The 26,682-nt window shown below is 35.1% G+C and overlaps 1 protein-coding gene across 4 annotated transcripts in view; it reads left to right on the forward strand.

Annotated features, from left to right (window-relative positions):
- The first annotated feature begins 3,042 nt into the window (after positions 1-3,042).
- LOC145222257 (erythroid differentiation-related factor 1-like) overlaps positions 3,043-26,682 on the forward strand; it is a 48,866-nt gene continuing 25,226 nt past the window's right edge. The window contains exons 1-11 of one of the 4 annotated variants that reach the window (XM_080088338.1): positions 3,044-3,459; positions 3,523-3,759; positions 4,524-4,782; positions 10,137-10,248; positions 14,922-15,045; positions 15,285-15,374; positions 17,973-18,084; positions 18,213-18,334; positions 18,668-18,829; positions 18,986-19,082; positions 20,596-20,748. In XM_080088338.1, the coding sequence (XP_079944464.1) occupies positions 3,608-3,759; positions 4,524-4,782; positions 10,137-10,248; positions 14,922-15,045; positions 15,285-15,374; positions 17,973-18,084; positions 18,213-18,334; positions 18,668-18,829; positions 18,986-19,082; positions 20,596-20,748 (1,383 nt within the window). In that variant the 5' untranslated portion in view covers positions 3,044-3,459; positions 3,523-3,607. Of the gene's footprint in view, positions 3,760-4,523; positions 4,783-10,136; positions 10,249-14,921; positions 15,046-15,284; positions 15,375-17,972; positions 18,085-18,212; positions 18,335-18,667; positions 18,830-18,985; positions 19,083-20,595; positions 20,749-26,682 lie in introns of all 4 variants that reach the window. The other 3 variants (XM_080088340.1, XM_080088339.1, XM_080088341.1) reach the window with 3 other exon arrangements.

Raw genomic sequence — 26,682 nt, forward strand, 5'->3', positions numbered from 1 at the left:
CTTCTTATTTGCTTGGATGCGCACCACATTTCATCAAAGATATGGTTGCTTACGACCTTCGTCATTCACTTAAACTTAACTCCATTCATTGTCACAGCAATCAAAAATTTAACTTGTTTTTTGCAAGTCTATTCGGTGGTTTAAAAACATTTTTAATAAGTTAAGATTGTCATTAAAGGGGTATAGATGGAATATGCGCTTCTTTCCGTTTGTGTTCTATTTACCAATGATGACAATTGTTTTTGTCAAAACGATTGACTAAAAACTCTGTTCTTAGTAAATATCAGTAAATTTTGAAAAAAACACATCATAGCTTTAAAACATCTGGTGTCAATTTGCCTTGATCCCAATCAGTAAATGGGCAACGTTTAAGGGGGACACCACTGAGTCAAGCAAAAATTTCATAAATAATCAGGAAAATGCAAGTATATGCACCATCAGTTGTCAGTATATCAGCATCCTATTTCTAACACTTAACTTTAACATATGGTACAGAAAAAGAAAAGGTGATCTCCAGAAAAAGGTGATTTAGAAATCACCTTTTGTAGTTAATAAAACCACAACAAAACATGTAAGATTATAGGTCTCACCTCTGCATCAGATACAACATCAACATTTCCTATCATCTCAATATGACTGTTGACCATACATAAGCTAGAAAATTTAACTTTTCTTGTCATGTCGATAGCTGAAGATTGTGAGTTACTGCCAGATACAAGAACATTTGGTCGGAGTCCAGCAGCTCTTCTCAACCAATTTGATGGTGCAAGGTTAATGTTTGTTTGGGGAGCCAATTGAGTGAACAAAGTGGGGTATTTGGAAGCAGAGTATTGAACAATTGCTGATGACCTGTGCAACATATGTATATTTACTTAAGTAGGTTTATTAGGGCAATAATACAAAACAATTTCTCAGAAGCACAAGACATGTTTCGATTTAACTAAGTACTTAAGGTGTTAAAACTTTCAATAATGTTGCATGTTTTATATGTATATGTGTGCAACGATAATAATAGGTTCTTGATGAAATTGGCTCATGATTGTATCAGTGTCAAAATCACTCATTGGTACGGTATTAAACCAGCTCCTCTAAAATATGCAATCCATTCATGTTGAGGTTATTGGGGTCAAGGTGAGGGTTAGTAATAAAAAATAACAATAAAATTTATTCTCAGATACACCTTTTGGGCTTATATTTCACATGCGTTGGGTGTGGTACTAAACACCGCATGATTTTGCATTTTAATGCATCATTACACATGTAAGAATATTAGCCCCAAATGGGTATCTGAGATTGAATTATAATGGTATAGTTATTACAAGCCCACTCACCCTGACCCTTATAGCCCTAACCATAAACATTTGTATAAATTTTCTTAGTATATTATTTTGATTATGTAATTAAATTAGCCGTTATGAAACTGCATTTATTAGGACAAACAGCACAAATTCTTGGGTTATGTATCTCTTAATAACTGACATGTTCACAGCTTGGTGGAAAATAAACTGGGAAAATATCAAGATGTTTAACCCTACCCTACACAAACTGCTCAAGTCATGCAAACTTGAAAGAAATGATTTTATGTTCTGAAAGATGTTTAAACTCTTGTATACCGAATTTGGTCATCCAGAGCAGAATCTGTGATACATTTATGACATTTGTTGCTGTCTTCGTTAGTTGTATCTAGATATGTTCTTCCGGTAAAAACACTTAAATGACTTGTGACCACAGACGAATCAACGTCATTTTGTCTAAACCAGGGGTGTCCAACACGTGGCACGCGTGCCAAAAGTGGCACGCAGAGCATTTACAAATGGCACGCGAGCTTTTGCACATTCAGGTAGTAAACATTTGTCACGCAATTAAATTTGTTTCTATTGATTCTTCTTGGCCTTTATTATAACCTCTGTAAAGATTAAATTGTTCGTTTTTGACAAAATTTAAAGCCTCCTGGCCATAGGCGTAGAGCTTCAAAAAAATTCCAGGGGTGCGACTTTTGATCAATAGCGCCGATACCGCCGATCTGTGTTTTAGCCTGTAGTTTCTGTCAAATTATATTGTAAATAGTCACTTCATACATTTCTTTGTGTGGTTGGGGTGTTTGCTGTGCGTCCAATAACGTATGCACATACCGAAAGGACGATTTGCCGAATCAGTCATTTTAACAACGATTTAGTTTTTAAAGAACTTGTTACGCAGGAAATAAAAGTAAAACCAATTCACGTTTCAAATATAGCTGACCGAAACTTAGGTCATCTTGGATCAAGTTTGGGCCGTTGCAGTGCTTGGCAAACGGACATTTAACACGGCTCAGGAATCGGTAATGCAAACGTACATAACAGCATCTAAAAGCGGCTATAAACCCCTTGTATTGTTTAATGTTGGCATGGAATTTATTAACAAAAAAATTATAATTATTTTTATTTCAGAAAGTTATTGCACCACATAATACTAAAACGTTAGTGAACGTGCCATGTTTATGTCGCAATAAAATGCCCGTTTATTTCGAAACAATTGTAATTGTTACGTTTCAACCGATGTCTGTTCAATTAATTACGTGACTACAAACGCATTTGTGTTTAGTTGGAAAAACATTTTAAACCGACGTAACTTGAACAAAGATAAGTTTTGACGCACACAAAGTACTCAAATGCCCCATTTTTTTCTAACCGTTTAAACCAAAATTGGCACGGCGGTGTGTTCGAGTTGGACACCTCTGGTCTAAACAAAGGAGGGTGGGCGGCGCACGTACTTGGGAGGGCAAAGAGAGGGGATGCAAGGTAGAGAGAAGAAATGAACCTTTCAAACGGTACCCTGATTGTCGCTCTGCGCGCTCTACTTCTTGCCCAGTAGGCTCGTGAACTATCGTCTTGGATTTTGTGAATGCCTCTATTTTAATTCCCTCGTATAGGATATAACAGATAAAAGACCCAATGTCGTCATAATTCGCGGATTCGTGGAAATCTTATGTCTAATTACAAAATGAAGTCTTTTTGATTGTTTATTTTGCATTATTTATACTTTTCTATGTCAAAAGAGGAATAAAAGTAGAGAAAACTGCTGTTGTTGTGAAGATTTGGGGCAAAACGCGGCAGATTTGCTGCAAAACGAGACTGTTTTGCCTTAAAGTTTCTGTTGGATGGTACCTTACTCGAGTTTTGACTTTTGCGGCAGTGACACAACGATTGTGTTTTGGTCATGCGTTTCGCAGGCTTAACGTTGAGTTAAAAAGGTTGTGTTATTAGGGAACGATTGGCGTCATTTTTGGTATGACGTCATTAGAAGGTGTGATGACGTCATATATGAAGTTTGGGCTCGCTACGATGGATATTACGCAAAATGGATTTTTTTGTAGGCCTGTAAAATTGTATGATGACGTCATGGTGACATCATTACGTGTGTGACGTATACGGGTTATGACGTAGTTCATGGTTGCATCCTTTTCAGCACAGTATCATGGTATTGAGACACTGATAGTGTGAACTGTGTGTGAAGTCACAAAACAATATTTGTTCTTTCAAGTTTCAGTCAAATGTTTTGCATGGGTATTAATGTGACCCGTATACAAGAAAACAAAAAAGACCTACATGTTCTAGCCTAGCATGACATGGATTCGTTGGATTTGAATGACGTTGATTCGTCTGTGGTCACAAGTCATTTAAGTGTTTTTACCGGAAGAACATATCTAGATACGACTAACGAAGACAGCAACAAATGTCATAAATGTATCACAGATTCTGCTCTGGAGGACCAAATTCGGTATACAAGAGTTTAAACATCTTTCAGAATATAAAATCATTTCTTTCAAGTTTGCATGACTTGAGCAGTTTGTGTAGGGTAGGGTTAAACATCTTAATATTTTCCCAGTTTATTTTCCACCAAGCTGTGAACATGTCAGTTATTAAGAGATACATAACCCAAGAATTTGTGCTGTTTGTCCTAATAAATGCAGTTTCATAACGGCTAATTTAATTACATAATCAAAATAATATACTAAGAAAATTTATACAAATGTTTATGGTTAGGGCTATAAGGGTCAGGGTGAGTGGGCTTGTAATAACTATACCATTATAATTCAATCTCAGATACCCATTTGGGGCTAATATTCTTACATGTGTAATGATGCATTAAAATGCAAAATCATGCGGTGTTTAGTACCACACCCAACGCATGTGAAATATAAGCCCAAAAGGTGTATCTGAGAATAAATTTTATTGTTATTTTTTATTACTAACCCTCACCTTGACCCTAATAACCTCAACATGAATGGATTGCATATTTTAGAGGAGCTGGTTTAATACCGTACCAATGAGTGATTTTGACACTGATACAATCATGAGCCAATTTCATCAAGAACCTATTATTATCGTTGCACACATATACATATAAAACATGCAACATTATTGAAAGTTTTAACACCATAAGTACTTAGTTAAATCGAAACATGTCTTGTGCTTCTGAGAAATTGTTTTGTATTATTGCCCTAATAAACCTACTTAAGTAAATATACATATGTTGCACAGGTCATCAGCAATTGTTCAATACTCTGCTTCCAAATACCCCACTTTGTTCACTCAATTGGCTCCCCAAACAAACATTAACCTTGCACCATCAAATTGGTTGAGAAGAGCTGCTGGACTCCGACCAAATGTTCTTGTATCTGGCAGTAACTCACAATCTTCAGCTATCGACATGACAAGAAAAGTTAAATTTTCTAGCTTATGTATGGCCAACAGTCATATTGAGATGATAGGAAATGTTGATGTTGTATCTGATGCAGAGGTGAGACCTATAATCTTACATGTTTTGTTGTGGTTTTATTATGGGTCCCCTTCCCTGAAGGGGACACATGTTGTTTTTGTCTATATATTTTTTTTCTTGATTTCTTTTTTTCTTTCTAACGTGGATTTGTTCCCACGTTTTGGTCAAGAAAGAATGGTTCAAACTTTTTCAAATTTGCACACATTATAGATATTGGTCTTAAGATGGTCCATGTGAATTTTGACCCCGTTTGATCCCTCGGTTTACCCACAGCCCCCCAAAACGTGAAATTTTTAAAACGGTTATACTTGCTAAAGTACTTCATTTAGGAGTTACATGCTTTGTTGTTTGGTGCAATATAAGGTATTTCAAAGAATTTTGTACCATAAAAAAAGATTTACCCATTTTCACCCCGTAAACCCCAAAATATTCGTTTCTGTCTAACGCTGGTTTGTTAAATGCGTTTGGTCAAAAAAGAGTGCTTTAAATGTATTCAAATTTGCACAGATGTTAGTTATTGTTCTGAATTTGATCCTCCTGAAGTTTGACCCCAAACGACCCAGCGGTTCACCCACAGGCCCCCAAAACGAAAAAAATTAAAAACTGCTGTACTGACCCAAGTACATAATCTGAGGGTTTCATGCTTTGTTGGTTGGTGCAATGTAAGCTATTCTAAAGAATTTTGTAACTTTTTATTGGATTCACCCATGTTTACCCCTTAAACCCCAAAATAATGAGTTTTAGGCCAGAAATACAAGCCCTAATGTGCTGAAATGTTAAACAATTGTTTGCAGTAGGTTATTCGTTTAGTATTTAAAAATTTGCCTTAATCGGCCAAATAGTTACTTTTACAGTCCATAATATGTGTACACTGTCAGTCAGATAGAAGTCTCAAATCTCAAGGTAGTAATTCACTTGTTTACGATTAAGGCGGGTGAATACAGCGGGAGTGCTCAGAATTCACTTGTTTACGATTAATACGGGTGAATGCAGCGGGAGTGCTCAGCTTGACGTCCGGACGGACGTTTTACGAGACAGTCGTGTTGGTGATTAGAAATCATCTGTTTTTGCGCAGCCATGCTATGTCGTTTTATTAAGTTATCAAGCTCATTTTCAGTTTTGGAAAATTGTGTTTAATGAGATTAAATTGAAAGTATTTTTCCTGTTCTTATTTACTGTTTTTTTGTAATTATATGACAATAATGATGCAAAAAAAATACGGACAAAACTTTTAAAGTTGGGTTAAGGCTAAAGTTGGTTAAGTTTTTCCTTAAGAATCTAAAAATAACCAGGATGTTTGTTTACCACAAATTCGCACAAACGCGCGTTTCGTTTGACCCATTGGGACCCATTCGTTTTTGTTTACAAAAACAATCATATGTGTAGATCAAATGATGTGTATAGTAAATTGGAAAATATCTAACAATGATTGTGTCCTATTTTTACTGTTACCAAATCGCATATGCATATGTGTGGGGACCCATTAGAATATGCTTGCAGAAACAATTATATATGTTATATAGTGCCACGAAAAAGATAGGGACCCAATGCCAAATATATATATCCATTATAAATATAGTAAATGGTATATGTGATACATCGTTAAATATGATGTAGTATATATAAACTGGCAATATATAGGAAAACCACTATTCTAGTTAACTACAAAAGGTGATTTCTAAATCACCTTTTTCTGGAGATCACCTTTTCTTTTTCTGTACCATATGTTAAAGTTAAGTGTTAGAAATAGGATGCTGATATACTGACAACTGATGGTGCATATACTTGCATTTTCCTGATTATTTATGAAATTTTTGCTTGACTCAGTGGTGTCCCCCTTAAACGTTGCCCATTTACTGATTGGGATCAAGGCAAATTGACACCAGATGTTTTAAAGCTATGATGTGTTTTTTTCAAAATTTACTGATATTTACTAAGAACAGAGTTTTTAGTCAATCGTTTTGACAAAAACAATTGTCATCATTGGTAAATAGAACACAAATGGAAAGAAGCGCATATTCCATCTATACCCCTTTAATGACAATCTTAACTTATTAAAAATGTTTTTAAACCACCGAATAGACTTGCAAAAAACAAGTTAAATTTTTGATTGCTGTGACAATGAATGGAGTTAAGTTTAAGTGAATGACGAAGGTCGTAAGCAACCATATCTTTGATGAAATGTGGTGCGCATCCAAGCAAATATGAAGGTGCAATACGATGTAAAACTTTATGAAACTGAAGCAGGGCGTGGACATTTCTGCGAACAAAAAGCATTGTTAGGCGGAGATCACATTTATCGGAAAAGTAGAGTGCTGTGTCATCAGCAAAAGCAAAATGTTACAAGTTATGTTGTTGAAAATGTCATTGATATAAATTAAAAAAGCAATGGGCCCAAGAGTGAACCTTGTGGAATACCAGCATTGGTAGGCACGAAATCAGAAAAAAACATTGTTAAAGCGCACTCTTTGCAAATGACCAGCTAAATACGACCGAAGTAACATGAGCAAGTTCCAATTTATGCCAACTTGCTGTAACTTGGTGCAAAACTCGATCGAACGCTTTGGAAATGTCTAAGAAGACAATTCTGCAATCATTTCCTAAATCCTTGCATAAATATTGCGAGTTAGGTGTAAAAGATTAGTTATATTGGAGTGGTTTTTGTGAAAGCCGAAATTGTTCGGGTTACAGAGTTTATTAAATTCTAAAAAGTTGACAATGTGCTGGTGAAGAAGTTTCACAAATACTTTTGACAGGGAAGGCAGCAGCGAAATAGGACAATAGTTTTTCACGACACTTTTAGACCCTGTCTTATGCAGGGGAATTATCTTCTTTTTCCACTCACTAGGAAAAGTATAAAATGACAATGCTAAAGATTCAGCACATTTTTAAAGAATTTTGTTGAGAAGGTTCAACAGATCTGAACATTTTGTATGGTCTAGGTTACGCAATACTTGGTAAACTTCGAACGAAGTCACTTCGAACGGAGATATGGATAAGGTGGCTGTGTTTAACATTGGGGGTAATCGCATTGAGAGCAGATGTGAAGGTAACATCAAGATTGAAGCAAAGTGATTAGGTTGGCTTTATCAGCTTCGTTGGATACGTTAACTCCATTCTGAATAAAAATGAGGAGTAATTGTGCTTTCGTGTGAACTAATTTTTAGAATTTTCTATTATTTAAAAATCTGTAAGTGACCAAAACCACCTGGAAGAAGGGGATGGCAAGCATGCTTGATCAACAACGTGCAAGTGGTAATGGGCTTTAGCGACCTTTATCTTACGTTGTAATTCATTTCTAATCTTATTGTACTGCAATTTGTGTTGAGAATTAAAAAATGCTGGTCTTAGCTGGAAAAAGGGAATTCATGAAGGGCACTATTCATAAAACTGCAATGTTGGAGCAAAGATATCCTGCTATTTGCTGTATGAACTGCCTGGTTGCTGTGGTACCAAGCTCACAGTTTGCGAAGTGTTTTACACAAACAATTTTGGGAATGAAAACTGAATGCTTAGTAACTAAACATACTAAATGGTGCAAACCTGAATTGATAAGTGTTTTTTACCTTTCCTTTTTACTAATTTTGTAAATATATGACAATTTAATAATGGAAAAAGAATACTGACAAAACCTTTTTAAGGCAAACAAACTTTATTTCCAAAATAACTGGAAACTGCATGGAGCTTTATTCTTTTTTCTTTAAAAGGGCCAAGATTAGCTTTCCTTGTGTGGTAGCCATATTAAACAAATAATGAAACTGGATTGTGCAGTTTAACAAACTATATGTACCGGTTTTGTGACAACATGCTGTTATAAGAAAAAATGACAAGTGCATAGTAAATCTGTAAATAAAATATGTATACATAGAAAAGCTACCTTTCTAGATGTTATCTGTTGTTGTTTTATATTTGTTAAGTAAAAACATTTTTTGGGTTTCATTCAATGGATGGTTAAATGGCTTGATGTTTTTCATGTTAGACTTTTGTAGTATGGTAAGTTAACCACAACTATAACTCACAAAAGTATCTTTGCCTCATGTGCTTGTGATGTTGTTCAACAAATATACTTTTTATTGGTCCTCAGCACTAGCATGTTGCTATTGCTAATAAAAACATTTGTACTCCAGTATTCTTCAAACAGCTTGAAAAATGGGGACTTTTATGTAATAACAAAGTTTATGAAAGAAATTAAAAGCTTCTGTTTGATTTGTGGGGGTGATAAAGCAAAAAAATGAATTGTTCTGAGCCTAGATTTCTCTAAATTTTATTTTAGCTGGTTTTGCATTTCTTATCCGTAAAAACCTAGTATATCGTTTTTTCATAGATAATAAACAAACTAACAATATGTCGTGAACCGTAGGTATGCCAATTTTTTTTACTGTAACAAACACCAAACAGGTTGGCAAAAATTTTGTTTTTGGATGTCATCTAACACCAAACACATTTTGTTTTGTTTTCTCAAAAACTTGGAAATTGCAGTTACTAGGTTTTACCAAACGACAGCAGAACTGTACAAAAACAGACAAATGAGATTGTAGAAAAACTATTTCTTGGTGGAACAGGTCATGTAAGGGCTTATGTACTTTGCGGCCATTGTTAAACTTATCCTGCCCACTGTGAAAAAAGTTTGGTAACCCCTGCTATAGTACCACCATTTATTATTTTTGCACAGTCGCAAATACTGTGTTTCACCTTCCAACAGCAAACTTTTTTGTTATGTCTTGAAAAGAATTATTTACTGCTCTACAGGTGTGGGGAACCATGAGTTTCTGTAAATAAAAACAAACTAAGGTTGTAACAAACATTACCTAATTGGTACACAATCTAAAATAATAGTGTATGTGCAATGGAAAAATGGGATAGGCCAACTAGTTGGGTTTCAAACCTTATTATTTTTTTAGTTCATGTCAGGTGATAATTATGTTTCATATATGTCTGGCATAACATTGGTGACGAATATAAAGGTTAAAAGATAAGGTGCAAGTCTCTGAAAACTATGTTAATTGGTTAAATCTCATTGTCAGCTTGATCGCTGCATGACAGACATTTACTGTCGGTCTAATTCTATGTATCCCAGAAAGCATCAAGGAACAGTGATTTGCTATAAATTTCATATATTTTTCCTGGTTTCATCATTGCATGGCCTTCCGGTCTGCAGTGTCAGTCACTTAACATTGTTTTATATTAGAAATCACACTGAGAATCCAATAAGCTGGAAATAGATGCTCAATGTTAAAAAGGGCATAAAATTATTAAGGACATTTAGGTAATCATGACCAAATGAATGTGTTTCCAATATTTGTTTGCAGTATTGACTTTTTGATCAACAGGTACTTATTAAAACTTTTTGATTAACTAGTACTTATTATTTGCAGAATATTAAAAAGTTGCTTAAGGTACCCTACAGCAAGGCACATATCAGCATGGCAGTTCATCGGGTTGGCAGAACATTACTTCTGGAACAGTTCAATGTTACCAAAGATTTAGGTAATGGCATCGCTAGAATCATACTATCTGTAAGTTCGTGTTTTTTAATTGGTCCCCTTCCCTGAAGGGGGCACATATTGTTTTTGTCTGTATTTTTTTCTGTCTAACGCTGTTTTGTTTCACCCATTTGGTCAAGAGAGACTGCTTCAAATTTACATACTTATTAGGTATATGTTTTTTTAAGGCTCTATGTACTATAGTACATGATCTATGAGTTTCATGCTTTGTTGGTTGGTGCAATGTAAGGTATTCTAAACAATTTTGTAACTTTTTATTGGATTCACCCATTTTAACCTCTTAAATCCCAAAATAATAAGTTTTATAAGCTATTGCTGCCAGGCATAGTATCAAGTTTAAAGAGCTCTTCTGGCAATCTTCATTTGCCAGAAGAGCTCTTTAAACTTGATAATAAGTTTTAGTTTAAGGCCAGAAATACAAGCCCTAATGTGCTAAAATGGTAAACAGTTGTTTGCAGTAGGTTATTCGTTTAGTTTTCAAAAATTATGCCTTAATCGGCCAAATAGTTACTTTAACAACAGCCTATAATATGTGTATTATACACTATAATATAATATCAGTCTATAATACACTGTCAGTCAGATAGAAGTCTCTACTCTCAAGGGAGTAATTTACTGGTTTACGATTAAGACAGGTGAATGCAGCGGGAGTGCTCAGCTTGACATCTGGACAGACGTTTTACGAGACAGTCATTTCGGTGATTGTAAATCGGCTGTTTTTGCACATCTATGCTATGCCGTTTTGTTAAGTTATCACGCACATTTTCAGTTTTAGAAAATTGTGTTTAAAAACTTACCTTGAACGACAATTTCAAGGTCAAAGCATGAGATTAAATTGAAAGTATATTTTTTTGAAAGTATCCCGTTCTTATTTACTAAAAGAATATGGACACAACTTTTAAAGTTGGGTTGATGCCTTCTGAAGTTTTTACTTTAAGAATCTAAAAAAAACAGGACGTTTGTTTACCTTAAATCTGCACAAACGCGCGTGTGGGGACCCATTCGTTTTTGCTTGCAAAAACAATCATATGTGTAGCTCGTTTGCTCAATAAACAGTGCTTCAAATTTATTCAAACAAATTGATTCAAATTTGGACAGATCAGTTATTAATCCAAATTTAATTCTCCTGAGGTTTGACCCTGAATGACCCAGTGGCCACAGGCCACCAAAATGTAATATTTTTAAAAGGGTATACTGACTAAAGTGCATCATCTGGAGTTAAATGCTTTGTTGGTTGATGCAATGTAAGGTTTTTTAAAGAATTTTGTAACTTTTAAAAGGATTGATCCATTTCACCCCTTCAACCCCAAAATATTTGTTTCTGTCTAATGCTGGTTTGTTATATGTGTTTGGTTAAGAAAGAATGCTTCACATGTATTTAAATTTACACAAGTGTTAGCTATTGATCCAAATTTGATCCTCCTGAAGTTTGGCCCGACTGACCAAGAGGTTCACCCACAAGCCCCCAAAACGTAATTATTTTTTAAACGGCTGTACTGACTAAGGTACATAGTCTAAGAGTTTCATGCTTTCTTGGTTGGTGCAATGTAAGGAATTCTCAAGAACTTTCTAACTTTTTATTTGATTTACTTATTTTATAGCCCTTAAACCCGGAAATAATCAGTTTTAGTTTTAGGCCAGAAATACAAGCCCTAATGTGCTGTATTTCTGCAAACACTCAATCAGTTTTGTAAGTACTTAAAATTTTGATCTAGGTTTTACCAACTATCTTACACAAACTGTTGATGAAAAACATAGATAGATTCATGTGTAAATTAATTAACACAAAACCCATTCAGTAAAAAAATATTGTTAAATTAGTGTCATAAAAATACTATGCAAAATGTAACAATTGCAAAAACTCAAATCTTCCAACACTTTATTCCAAACAAACAAATTTTATTATAAAAGAGGTGCTTTACCTTCACAGCCTATAATATGTGTACAATTTTAAGCAGATGAAGTCCCAAGGCAGTTACTCACTGGTTTCTGGTTAAGGCAGTTTAATGCTGAGCTGGATAGCTTAGCTTGACGTACAGACAGACGTTTTGGAGATACATGGCTATGGCTGCAGAAAAACAATTTGTTATGTATACCTTTGCAGCAAAATATCTTTCTAATTTGTCAGTGTCTATAATACTGTCTAGGTTTGTAAACCTTTTTACCATGACTAATTCGCATAAACTCTTGTGTGGGGACCAGACATGGGGTCGAATACACTTTACGAATACCAGCATGACTGTATTTGAATTCATGAATACTTTGGTAATTTTTGAGTGACAGCAATTCGAATGGTATTCGAATAAAACGAGTGAAGTATTTGTATTCATGAATTGTTGACCACACTACAACGACAAGTAATTCGAATACTATTCGAATAAACCAAGGCACGTATTCGTATTCATGAATTCTACGCACTTTTTAAAGTTTGGCAATTCGAATTGTATTCGAATAATGCGAGTCAGGTATTCGTATTCACGAATTGTTTCGTAATGTTAAGGTGGCAGCAATTCGAATTGTATTCGAATAAAGCATGTTAAGTATTAGTATTCATGAATAGTTGACCAAAAAACAACAACGTGTAATTCGAATACTATTCGAATAAACCCCAAGCGTGTATTCGTATTCATGAATACTTTGTACTTTTTGAGATGAAGCAATTCGAATTAATAGTTCTAGTTATTTGTATTCACGAATTGTTCAGTTGTTGTAAGAAGCAAACAATTCGAATAACATTCGAATGCACCGATTTGGATATTTGTAGTTGCGGAAAATAAAAGAAATAAAATGCCCCGAAACTTAAAAGGTATTCGATCAAAAAGTAACATGGGTTTATGAATTGCAAATTTATTGGTAAAAATGTAAACCAACGAGCTTTTTTGCCACATTAGCTTGACTGAAGTCTCCGTTATAAAAACACCAAATTTGCATGAAATGTTTGCTTCATGAACACGCTACACCTGTCATGTGCTGAGAACAACCCAATGTTGTAAGCTTTGTAACACAATTCCATTTATGTAGTGTCACAATTAAACTTCTATATGTCATTGTTTCGTAACATAAACAAAAACTTGTCAAATCAGGTCACATTCACTGCCAATTTGAATTGTATTCGAATCTATTTGGCAAAAATATGTAGCAAAATATTCTCGACTACTTCTAGTCTGGAGGTAATCGACAATTCAAATTGTATTCGTAAAAACGTAGTCATGTATTCGATTTTACGTATCTTACGTTGCCAAAGGCTGACAACAATTCGAATTATATTCGTAAAAATGTAGTCATGTATTCGATTTTGCGAATTGTTATGTAGCCACAGGCTGACAACAATTCGAATTGTATTCGTACAAATGTAGTATTGTATTCGATTTTACGAATTGTTACCTTGCCAAAGGCCGACAACAATTCGAATTGTGTTCGTAAAAAATATTGTGTATTCGAATTTGGAAATTCTTAGGTTGGCAAAAACCTACAACAATTCGAATTGTATTCGAATAAATTTACTCAAGTTTTTGTATTCATGAATTGTTGGTTCAAAAGTTAACTTCAACTATTCGAATTGTATTTATGCACTATCAAACGAAAGACAAAATCATTCGAATACAGCACGAAGGTGCCATAACCTGTATTCGAATGCATGCGAATGACAAATACGAATGGCCCCATGTCTGGTGGGGACCCATTCGTTTTTCCTTGCAAAAACAATCATGCGTGTAAATCAAATGGTGTATGCCAGGGGTGCAAAAATGCGGTTGCATGGTCGCGCCGCGCGACCAATAAACTTGCGTGCGCGACCGTAATTTGTAGCCACAATAATAGGTGGTTTATAATTTTTTTTTAATTTTTTAAAATAATAATAAAGATAACAATTTATTACAACACATTTGTTTAAAAGCAAAATTGTTCCCAATTTTCTTCAGATTTGACTATATTTCGTTATCACTACAAACTAACCAAAATATCCACGGTGGACGCCACCGTGCTTTAAAAACCCAAGGTGGCGACGCCACCGCCTACTCGCCGCCTATGGACTAGATTACCATTATCGTATCAGGGAAAATAGTTCACCTTTCACATACACTTGTTTTTTACCCAGCTTTTATCCAGTAATCCTAATATAATAGAATACTCTCTCACAAGTAGGTCAACGCTAATACCACAACAAATAGGCTGAGGTCATCATTTCCAATCTTCGTTTGATGCATCGCATAACGCAAATCAACACAATCAAACTGTTCAGCTCAATCTATGGATTATGTTTAAACTTTTAAGCATAAGCAAATGGGATATTGTGAAATAAATCAATTATTTAAATCACTAGATTTTAAACAAAACCATTAGGACATTTAGAGGTCATTCGTAAAATGAGAACTTGCGATATGGCTATTAATAGCCAACTGGTTGTGCATTAGGTGAAAAGAGACACTTACACAAAACCATGTGCGCTACTTAATTTTACTGCGCCCTACCAAAATCCTACATAAATTTTGCACCCCTGGTGTATGCATTAAATAGGATATCGCATATTTAAAATGGAAATATATAGGAAGACCATCTTTCTAGTTCTAATTATTACATTTGACTTAAGTTTAGTCAAATGTTCATGTTAACTAAAATTTGACAACACAAGTGAAATTTTATGTTACAATGTTTCAGATCAGGAGCAAGATTGGTTTCGGTTTGTTTGCAGTATGTTACCTCAAGATCTTAAAAATATTAAGAAAAAATTGCCTTCAGCTCAACTCGATCGACTTATGCTTTCCAAGTTTTTATACTACAGGTACTTAATTCAGTTCCCAGGTGGTGAAGATAACATATGTGCCGAGTGAAACAGTGTGATGATTGATATTCCTGTTTTAAATATAAATGAGTTGTCCACCATATAAAAAATATTATGTGTGAAAACTTACTGGTACACCTAACATGATTCGGTCAAATGTGGCAGACAGACTTACAGTTACAATATTTACAAGTTAAAAAAAGATATTTAGACGTCATTTATGTTTAAAACAACTTTAGCTTGACAAAAGAGAATGGTGAAGAAAACAGTCGGACAATCTCTGCTGAATCATCAAAATATATTCCAGGCTACAGCACTAATATTGCAAGGTTTGAACTTTTGTGTTTTTTTTATTGTTGTTGTTGATCTTTTCAAAATAACAGGCCAACCCATAAGTGTTGAAAGAATTAGGTATGAACTGGATGATATTAACTAAATAAGTTATGCATTTAGTGGTTAGTTATTATGCCATTAGACAATTATAAATGTTCTCAATATAAGGGAATAACCATGCATCAAGTATGATACTTGTTGATTCTACAAATCCAAAATAAATACAGATGAATCCAGTTAATCGCATCATCGATTTGCCAAGGGCATTTGATGCGATAATCCGGTTGCTATGTAAACAGTACACGCCGTGAACAAAAGTGCTCATTTTCACTTCCCCAGCTCTTTTGTTGCCAAGAATTGAAAAAAGTACTCTCAAGTCAAAACTAGATTTATTACTCTCAGCGCATTACATGACGTCATGCATCCTAACTGCCGTGGCTATGGTGCAATCGCCCAAGTGTGTTGAAGAGACAGTAGAAACGCATACACACTCTTTAATCGGCGCACACGTCACAGTTCTCTTGATTTGTGCTTTCTCTTGTAGTCAGGTTTATTTGAAAAAATATGTTACATCGCATCGTAGCCAAGGGGCCCAGCATTTAAATTTGGGAACTTCCCTCTGACGACGGTTTATGACGTTTTAGTCTTGTTTTGGGTAGTTTCCCTTATAAATTTGCTAGGCCTTTCGCTTAAAATACATGTAAAATGGCCTGTTGTTTCTGACCTATTTCGTTTTTTAGTTCAAACCAACACGTTAAGCGGCAAAGTGCTAGGTGCATATTTGTAAGCAAGCCCAAACCCGAAAGTACACCACCAAAACCTGGTCAAACTTACAACTTTGGCACATTCTATAGCACAAGGGCGCTAAGGCGAGCTGCATCAGTTTCTTTTATAACAGTGGTTCTCAAACTTTTTGGCCGCGACCCAAATCTGAGCTTTATGAACATCTTGCGACCCAAGCCTCAAACAACAAAAATGTATTTTTTATTTTTGTACGAATAGTTATCATCCTTAAACGCTAACTGTTACTTTCCAAGTTCAGTTTCGTATGATTAACCTCCTATTATTCCCCGTGCTAACGTGTTACAATCACCGTGTGCGTAATAGAAAATTGGAAGGCTATTGTCTGTATGTTATAATGATTGGTTCATTTTGCTGTATAGCTTTGTCGAGTAAGGCTGTATTTGGAGACAGGCATGCGAGCGTTTTTTGCACAATGTGCTCGAAAATGTGCAGGTGCCAAAATGTGCAGGTGCCAAAATGTGCAGGTCAAAATGTGCGCACATTGTGTATTTGGCTACGGTTCTATCAAAACTCTCAGAAAACCACTTAGTTATGCTGCAATACTCCAAGGTTACTAAGATAAAGCCACATAAAATGCCTATGATACAATAATTCAGTCATGACTGAGAATTTAAAATACTTGAAAATTGAAATGAAAAAAGTTCGTTTGGGCAGAATTGAATCACCACAGTGCGACCCATTTTGTGACCCTGCGCGACCCATACTTTGAGAACCACTGTTTTATAATCTGTTATCCAATTGAGAAACAGAATAATTGATTTTAGCACACCGTTAAAGACTCAGATTGTGGCGCTACTTTCTAGCTTACTCAGCAAAACTGCAGCTGCAAGATTAGCGTGACTGTCACGTGATCAACGTGTGATCGTTGCTTCAAAAATTTAAACCAGCAACAAATACTAGAAGAATAAATGCCTTTCTTAATCAGTGATCCACCTGATAAGTTGCGCAAGGTCACGAATAGAAGAAATAAAATATGGCAATCATTGGCATGTTACCAATTATGTGGATCTAAAAACACATAGTGTGATTACTTGCGATCTAACATTTTTTACAACCATTACGTGTTTGGCGAGTCATGAACAATATAACAGAAAACATATTTAACCATTTGTATTACATTTAACATTGTTCAAATTTCAATACAGTTTAATACTTTGAATTTGGTGCAGTTCACACTTTACAATTAGCGTCTTTGCCGGAACACCAGTTTCGTAGTATTAACACGTTGAACTCTTTAATTAAACGCTTGTTATATCACTATTGATGATTAGACAAGCCAACAAAAATGGATCAATGTGCATGGATTTGAGATAACGACTCCTTGTTATCGCACAGCGGTAAACTGAACGCCGATTTAATCTCCTAATAACTTTTCAAAAATATTTTATGGTCGAGACCTGTCTTTTTCAAAGTTGAAATTAGAGGTGTTATTTGGTGTAGAATGCAAACATACATCTATGTCTTTTTCGCATACATTACCTCCGGAGGATTTAACGATTTTCTTAACAAACGATGGGTGACGGCTTGGGATTTTTAATTGTAATGCAATTAAACGGATTATACGATTAACCGGCATGCGAATAACTGGATTTGTCTGTATGTGAATTTTTTAAATCCGGTTGTGGATGAGAGCAATGTTGCAGAGTCAAAGGTTTTAAACCAAGTCAGATTTTGAAATGAGTCCTGACAATACACCGTCAGCATCCTGGAAATGCTTGGAACCAGACTTTTGACTCTGCTCATAAATATTATTTCTTGGTAACTAATAAAGTGACACGTGTTTTGTGTAGATTGGATGATTTGAGTGGTAATTCAGAAATTCATGTGAGGAAGCCTGAAAACAGATGGGATTTTTGGACACCTACAGATTTTTCAACAAAAAAATCTCATGTATCTCTTTCTGTACATAAAAAAAAACGAAAAGAAAGCTTTTACTTATTCACAATATGTTTTAATTTGTTTGTTTAATCTGGTTGCATCATTTAATGGATTTTTGTTATTTATTAATTATAAAATTACTCTTGTTTTAGGATGTTAAGGATAAATTTGAACGTACAATTTTGTGGACATTTGAGGATTTACAAATGTTACTTGGGACAAATATGCCAATATTTGGAGGTGGAGAATATCCTGCAGTCAGCTTAAGATTGTTGTAAGAAATTGATTGTTGGTGTTCTTCTGAAATGTTTGTTGGACTTGGATAACTCTTTCACAGCTAGTAGATATGACATCACAATGGTGCTATTGTAGTTTGCTGTGTTGTGTTTAAATCTGTTAGTTTAACATGACCTTTCCCTACCTGATAAAAGTATTGTTACAAGGAAAAAGAAGACCATAGCTGTTGTGCATTTTTGGATAACTAACCTATGCTAATAACAAGGAAAACTATTCTCTTTATATATTTTGTGTGTGACCGGTTTCAGTTAATGTATTGTATGCCTCTATTAAAAATCTTCACTGTTTTATATCTATTTCATGACTGCAGTGATTCCAAAAAAGCAATCAACATATTAACTGGAATTGACTATTGGCTAGATAATTTGATTTGCAATGTCCCTGAGGTGGTAATGTGTTTTCATGTCAATGGTATCGTACAGAACTATGAAGTTATAAAAACAGAGGAAATACCAAAGCTTGAAAATTCAAAGTAAGTTTTTACTTGTTTGTTTGTTTCTTCTGTGTGCCCGAAACAAAGCCTGAATTTTAGTTCATATTTTTTTTAAATTCTGACCAGGTGTTATGTTTGTGCTACATTCAAATTTACAATAAGAATTACATATATTTTCAAACAAATCTATCTTAGGTTTAACCCTCAAGTAATCAAGGACATTGCTCAGAGCATTTTATCCTTTTTAAAATCAAACTGCACAAAAGAAGGCCATACATATTGGTTATTTAAGGTGAGATAAAATGCAGCATGGGTCTAGCACAGGGGTCACCAAACTACCGCGGGCGGATCTGGATCCGACCGAAGGTCATTTTATCCGCCCCGCGACCCCATTTTTTGATTTGCCAAGTATTATTGATAACTTTGTAACATTACAAAATTATTCTACTTCTTACAAAAGTTTTCCTGTCGCAATATGTAGAACTGATATTACCTGGTTTCAAAGGATTACAATGCCCAGGATTGATCCAAAAGCGAGTTTGGTACATCACAAACAAATTGCAAACAATTGCCTTCTTTTGTTACTTGTGACATAATATACAAGCTTTGCCCATGTAATGAGACTAACCATATAGTTCAACAGTTGCATCACAAGATTTTAAATGGGATTGTAGGAAGACCATCTCTTGGCACCCCAATAAAAATCGCTTTGAGGGCAAAGTTTGGAAAGGCGGCCCTAGGGCATGTAAACTATGCGGCCCGTGTGAATCATTATTAAACTTATCCAGCCCGCAAGGAAAAAAGTTTGGTGACTCCTGGTGTAGCATATCCATTATTTTGAATGTGTATTACCGGTATTTGAGCAGTAATCAAATTAGTCCTTGCCCTGGAGCATTTGCAAGGGAATTGCAACACTTTGTTTATACATTTATAAAGTATGTGTTGTTCATTAGGCAACATGACATGAGGTTACTGCAGACAACACATGCCTAAATGCAAGACACAGAAACAAATTGTTTTTCTGTGCCACAACATAAGTGGACTAGAAGTTTTAATGGTTGGTTTGAATTAACATGGCATTTGTGAAAGAAACAGATTGAAAGCATAAATAATTTAAGTTTACTTGAAATTTGTTGTCAATTAAATAAGATATTCTGTCACTTTTAATTTGTGTAACAGCTTAAAGCAGGGGTAGGCAATCTTGTTACTGTGGGGCAGAAAACAATTGCCAAAATATGCTTACCTACAAGTAAAATTCAGATTCAATTCTAGCCACAAATTGCCATGTCACTTAAAAATAGCACCGGGCACATTAATCTACTCAAAAATATGTAATAGTTGGACTAGTTTCCCAGTACATGTGAAATCCAAGCGTTTCTGCTGGCCGCACAACCTTTAATCATGGGCCGCATTTGACCTGTGGGCCACAGTTTGCCCACCCCTGGCTTAAAGTTAGTGCTGGTGACCCTCTTGGCTGTTAACATGGTAAAAACAATGATTTAAATGCTTTGTCATTTCAACCATTATATCAACGAAAACACAATAAACAAGCAGCGATTTGATATGCCAGCACTTTTTTCAAGCAGAGAATTGTGACATGTGCAGCAATAAATTTTAAATTCATGCCCACAGCAGAGTAAAGGCAGAAATGTTTGAGCAAATGTTTTGATTTTTGTCTGGTAAATATACCGGTTACATTGTTCGGTTAATTCCTGGCAAAAAAATAGTTTGCAATTACCAAACTAGATGTCATCATATAATTGTGGATCCATTTACTGTATTTAACAGTCCCACTTCCCTTTCAGGGCAGTAATGATGATGTTGTAAAACTGTATGATCTTACAATGTTGTGTGACAATAATAAAACATGTAGTGATGAAACATGTAGTGATTTGAGTAATCCGTTTACCATACCAGTTGCTTCTTTACTGTTCAAAATGGCCACAAATTTGATGCAGGTGGGTGAAAAAACTGTTCAACTTAGTTGTTAACTGCTTAGCATCATGGCTGATACTAACCTGAGAGTAGGGTGTTGTCATAATGTGGAAAATGATCCAGCTCCATGAACACCACTTTAAATGACACATGCGATGGCATCCGTGTGTTAGTTTTCAATGTTGTTAAATAAGCAAATAAAATCACTTCAATCAGTGCTCCAATTTGCCAAGCATTTTGCTGATTCTTTTAGCTGATTTTCCCACTTGTCCAACTTTTACATAACACTACAAGGTGTCAAAATACGGGAAATAAACTAAACCACTGCATCAAACAGGTCAGCGCTTACACTACTGCACATAGGGTGATGTCACACTCACAAACTGTCTTGGATTTAGATAATGTGAAAATATTAAGAAACTTGTGTTAACAGTGGAGAATGGGTAAACAGAAAAATCAAGCTTCTCCCAATTCAGTGTAATTATGGGTCCCCTTCACTCTTTTATGGCTCCCCTTCCATGCGTTTGGTCATAAAAGAGTGCTTTAAACATATTTAAATTTACATATTGTTACATTAATGTTTGTTAAAGCCAGTCAATGGCCACCGCCAGGGTTATGCATGACATGAGGGAAAGATGATTGGCAGGTTAATAAGCCAGCTCTGTGTGATATGTTGTTTGGCGTTGTTTGGCCAAACCAGCTCTGCAAATATGTCGTTTGGCAAAAGACTGAAAAGGCGTTAATATTTAACTCAGTGGTTCGCAACCTTTTTGACCTTGCGGCACCCTATCAAAGAGACATAGTTTGCAGCACCCTGGCAAAACTGGATCAATTTTATGAGGTTTCTGTATTTATGTACTTTTTTACTTTTTCTGTCTAACGCTGGTTTGTAATGCTCGTTTGGTAAAGAAAGAGTGCTTCAAATTTGGACACATGTTAGTTATTAATCCAAACTTTATCTTCCAGAAGTTTGACCCCGAATTACCCAGCGGTCCACCCACAGGCCTGCGAAACGTAAAATTTTTAACGCTGGTTTTTATCACTTGTGTGGTAAAGAAAGAAATTTATTCAAATTTGGACATATGTTAGTTATTAATCTGAACTTGTTCCTCCAGAAGTTTGACCCCGAATGACCCAGCGGTTCACCCACAGGCCCCCGAAACGAAATGTGTCTGACGCCCGTTTGGTCAAGAAAAACACTGTAGGCAGAAGTCCCAAGAGAGTAACTCACTGGTTTACGATAGCATGAGGGCTCAGCTTGCCGTCGGACAGAAGTTGTACGAGACGTCGTTTCGGTGATTAGAAATCAGCTGTTTTGCACAGCAATGCTATTTCGTTTTATTAAGTTATCACTCGCATTTTCAGTTTTGGCAAAGGTTTCACACATATGATGTGATTTAAACCTAATGAGTGTGCTTCGGTTTCCTATATGTCAAGCAAAACTTTGTTGCAAGATAAATGTTTTTTTAAATGCTCATTGCCAGGTTGGCCGCCGCATGACCCCGGGTTACTTAAGGTCAACTAGTAGGTATTACTAACACAGTTCAGAACTTTCTTTCGTCATAATGTAGCATTTTTTGCAATCAATTTAGGAATCAATACTCAAGGCATGTATAAATTAGGTTAAACGGTGTTGTTGAACACTAAGGACGGCGTGCTATTGAAAACGGTGTCAAAAGGTCAAACAGTCGCTTGGCGTGTGCACCCTGAGAGGTTACTACAGGTCAATGGTACTCGTTTTGCGAAACAAAGTTAAATGAAAAACAATTTGTTATGTATACACTTGTAGCAAATTGCTTTTTAATTTAAAGTGTCTGTAACACAACTGTTACAGCTTTCTAGAAAAAAAGTGTGTTTAAAACCTGACCTTGGACGACAATATCTGGGTCAAAGCAAGAAAATCAATTGAAATTTTTTAATGTTTTTGTAATTATATGACAATAATAGTGCAAAAAGAATACGAACAAAATTTTTTTATTGTTGGGTTAATGCTTTCTAAAAATTTGTCCTTAAAAATCTAAAAATTTTGCTTGGTTTTTCGTTTTGTCCTCGAAGCATATTAAATTGGTTTCTGATTAAGAAACATTTCTAGAAAATAAAAAAGATAATGTTAAACAAACCAAAACCTATCAAAAATTCAAAAGCCTGTCAAATGACAGTAAATTGGCCTATGTAGTTGTATCATTGTTGTAGTTTAGGCTCTAAACCCAATTGTGGTAGTTCAATGTTATAATGGATGTTAATTAGGAAGTTTCAAGACTAGATTTTTTCAAGGAATTCTACCTTCTATCCAACAGTTGTGCCCTTAACTTCGTCGTGGTTTTTAACAGTGTGTAGCTATTTCCGTCTTGGTGAATATTTTAACGCAATTGTGCTGCTACGGCTCAAATTTGTTGGAATTGCCCAGTAATATTTAAAATGTTAACATGGCAGAAATAAGCAAGTATATAGTAGGCAACACTTGTAGTTTTGTATGGTTTTGACAAAACACTTTCTAGAATCTAGATTGACATATAAAATCAAAAGAGAGCAGAAAAAAGGGGACTTAATGGGCTGCTTCCGGCCCACGGTTGTATTTTGAAGAACCCACAACTGCACAAACACAGGAATATTATTCCGTTTATTAAACATAAATCTGCAAATTTGATTAATAGTGTAACAATGTTATTTCCCTTCTCGCTCAGCATTTGCACTCTACAACATGGCACAAAACGTCACTGATTAAAACAGAACTTATAATGTAACCTAAAGGTGAGTTTGAGGGAAGTAAAAATGCTCTAATGCTTAAACAGAGAACTAGAGAAAAGCCTCTCCTTGCTGAAGTTAATACTTTCATTTCAAACATCCATGTTTGTTTGAAATAACCTTATCTCTTTTAACACAGGGTTTCTCACAACTCAAGCACTGTACAATGTGCACAAGTGCAAGAGCACACATTGGTGTTGCTGTTTTTGAAGTAATAACAGTGTCTTTTTCATTTAATATTTTAAGAATAATCCAAGAAAGAAAATTATAACCTGTTCACCTAAGTGAATTGTGGGCCAAGATACTTTTGTTGTATTTTTATTACAGGTCTATTTCCCTAAAAGGGGACACATATTGTTTTGTCCACATTTTTATATTTTTGCTGTCTTAACGCTGGTTTATGTTTGGTCAAGAAAGGGTGCTTCAAATTTACACACATGTTAGTTATTTATGTAGATTTGACCCCAAAGAACCCATCGGTTCACCCACAGGCCCCTAAGTGTGATTTTTTGGACTCTACGTACTATAGTACAAGATTAGGAGTATTTTGTAACTTTTAGTTAGATTCGCCAATTTTTCACCCCTTTAATCTAAAAATATTCATTTTTAGATTTTTCAGTTCTAAAGGTCAAAGTTAAGCGCCCTAATGTGTTAAATTTATAACAATTGTTTGTAGTGTGTACCTCATGTAGTAAAATTTGATGCATGTACAGACGTTTTACTATGCAGTCATTTTGGTAATTAGATATTAGCTGTTTTAGTGCTACTATATGGTTTATTAGGTTAGCATGTGCATGTTTCGTACCTTAGACATGATTTAAATTTCTTTAACTGTATTTTGCTTTGTTATATGTCTGGCAAAACGTTTTTGTCTAATATAAATGTAAAAAAAAACTAATAAAAGCCATAATGAATGGTCATTAAACAATCTTTGACCTTACAATGTATGGTCATTAAACGGATTTTACCCCAAAATGTAACTTTTTTGTTTCTGGAGAAATAAACTAGACAAACAATGCTCAAGTTTTGTATAAATTAGGTAATATGTTATTGTTAAACACTAAGGAATGCATGCCATTGAAAAACATGTTGAAAGGTCATTAATAGTCATTTGGATTTCGCGAAAGGTTTTTTTTATGTTTCTAAAGCAATATCGGAACATGGGATTCTTATAAAGACATCTAAGTTACATTTGTATTCATTTCCAGTGATGTTCTGCTTTGATGCTGCTTGGACTTGAAGTAACAACTTTACTTTAAATAACCGGAACATTTTAAAAGTGTAACTAATTCCTGTAAACACATGCGTGGTACCCATTCGTGTCTGCTTGCAAAAACAACTATATGTGTAGATCAGGGGTGTCCAAAAGTGGCACGCAGAGCATTTGAAAATTGCACGCGAGCTTTTGCACATTCATATGGTAAACATTAGGATTTGTTATGCAATTAAATTTGCTTCTATTGATTCCTCTTGGCCTTTAGTCTAACTTTGGCAAAGATGATCATTAGTAAAGTTATACAACCCACTGATTAAATTGCATTTTTAAAAGCAATTCACATTTCAATATTAAAATGTGAGTGTACGTGCCATGCTTATGTTGCAATAAAATGCCCGTTTATTTCGAAACAATTGTAATTGTTGCATTTCAATCGATGTCAGTTCAATTAAATATGTGACTACAAACGCATTTGTGGTTAGTTGGAAATACGTTTTAAAACCGACGTAACTTGAACAAAGATGCGATTTCGACGTTACACAAAGTACTCTACGCCAGTGCCCCTGCAAACTATTCGTACCTTGTGTAGCATAAACAGAACAAAAGGTTTCTGGAGTATCATAAACAAGTACTTAACAACATGTTTTTTTTCTAACCATTTAATATGGTTCTACATAATGGCCAAATATTCGGATTGAGCCCGTACCGTTAAGACGTTTTAGACATGAGTTGGAAAAAGTACCAAACATTGGCACGCGAGTATATTTTAAAACAAAAATTGGCACGGCGATGTAATCGAGTTGGACACCCCTGGTGTAGATCAAATTGTGTGTATAGTAATTCTATAAATAAGATATAGAATATATAAAATGAAAATGTATGTCAATAACCCTGTTTACATGCGTTGTCTACAAACGGATCAGATTAAGCCTCAAGCCGGCTTGAGAATTGACCCGTTTCAGCATCCTATTTACATGCACATATCGCAAGGCTCGATCCGCTTCATTTTGTACGGTGCACTTACCCCCAAAAAATGGTAATTCATTTCGCTTTGTTGTTTAAAATAGCATTGTTAAAAGTCAATGCCTGGCAATTATGTAGCCTTGTTTATAATAAGGCAAGTGATGCTTTACCATTCAGTTCATTTTGCCAGAAAAGAATTGAGCTATTAGTCCAGAAAGCAGTCTCTAGGTATTGTGTTAATCAACTAAAAAGCCAACAGCTGTTTCTTATTGAAATTGTAGTTGTAGTTTCAGAAGTTGCTTGGGTTTGCTTTAGTGATAAACTTTAATTCTGAGTAATTCATTCAACAAGTTTGTTGGATATAAAGCATAATGACATTAAACAAGGTTGGGGAAATAGCCATTACATCATGTTCGAGACTTATAACCAACTAAATTTTCCCGCAGAAGACATTGTAGGTGTCAGTAAAGCAGGTTTGTTGGTATTTTTATGACTGTGCTTTTATAAATCACTACCAATCTTACTTGCAAATTGTATTAAAATGAAACATGTTTAAAATCAGGTCATAACAAGTGAAGCAAAGTTGCAATAACAATGAAATAAAAACTACTTTCTTTAGATATATGTTTGGTTTCATTTATTAAGTAATTATGGGTTCCCTTCCCCTCATCTTTATTTCACTCAGTTTTTTTTTGCTCCAGGGAAGTTTGTCCATGCACTTTTCGCATGAAATCTTTGGTGAATTTGAATGAAAATTTCACAGATGGTAGATATATTTATGCAGATGTGCCATTTGCTTTGTTTGACTTGATAACCCCAGTATTTAGCCCGCTAGACCCCAAAGTGTGAAACGTTTTTGTATGTTGCTGGGCACCACAAACGAAAGATTTCTGTGGTGTAATGGTATAATAAAGGCACCAGTACATATGGTACTTGTGTTTGTGCATTACTTGGTGGACGTTTTTGCACATGCCAGTCAGAGGGGTATTAACAGCCTTATGTAGTCAGAAGCGTTGACGAATGTTGTTAATAA

The sequence above is a fragment of the Phallusia mammillata genome, chromosome 4, assembly GCF_965637545.1.
Source record: "Phallusia mammillata chromosome 4, kaPhaMamm4.hap1.1, whole genome shotgun sequence".
NCBI lineage: Eukaryota > Metazoa > Chordata > Ascidiacea > Phlebobranchia > Ascidiidae > Phallusia > Phallusia mammillata.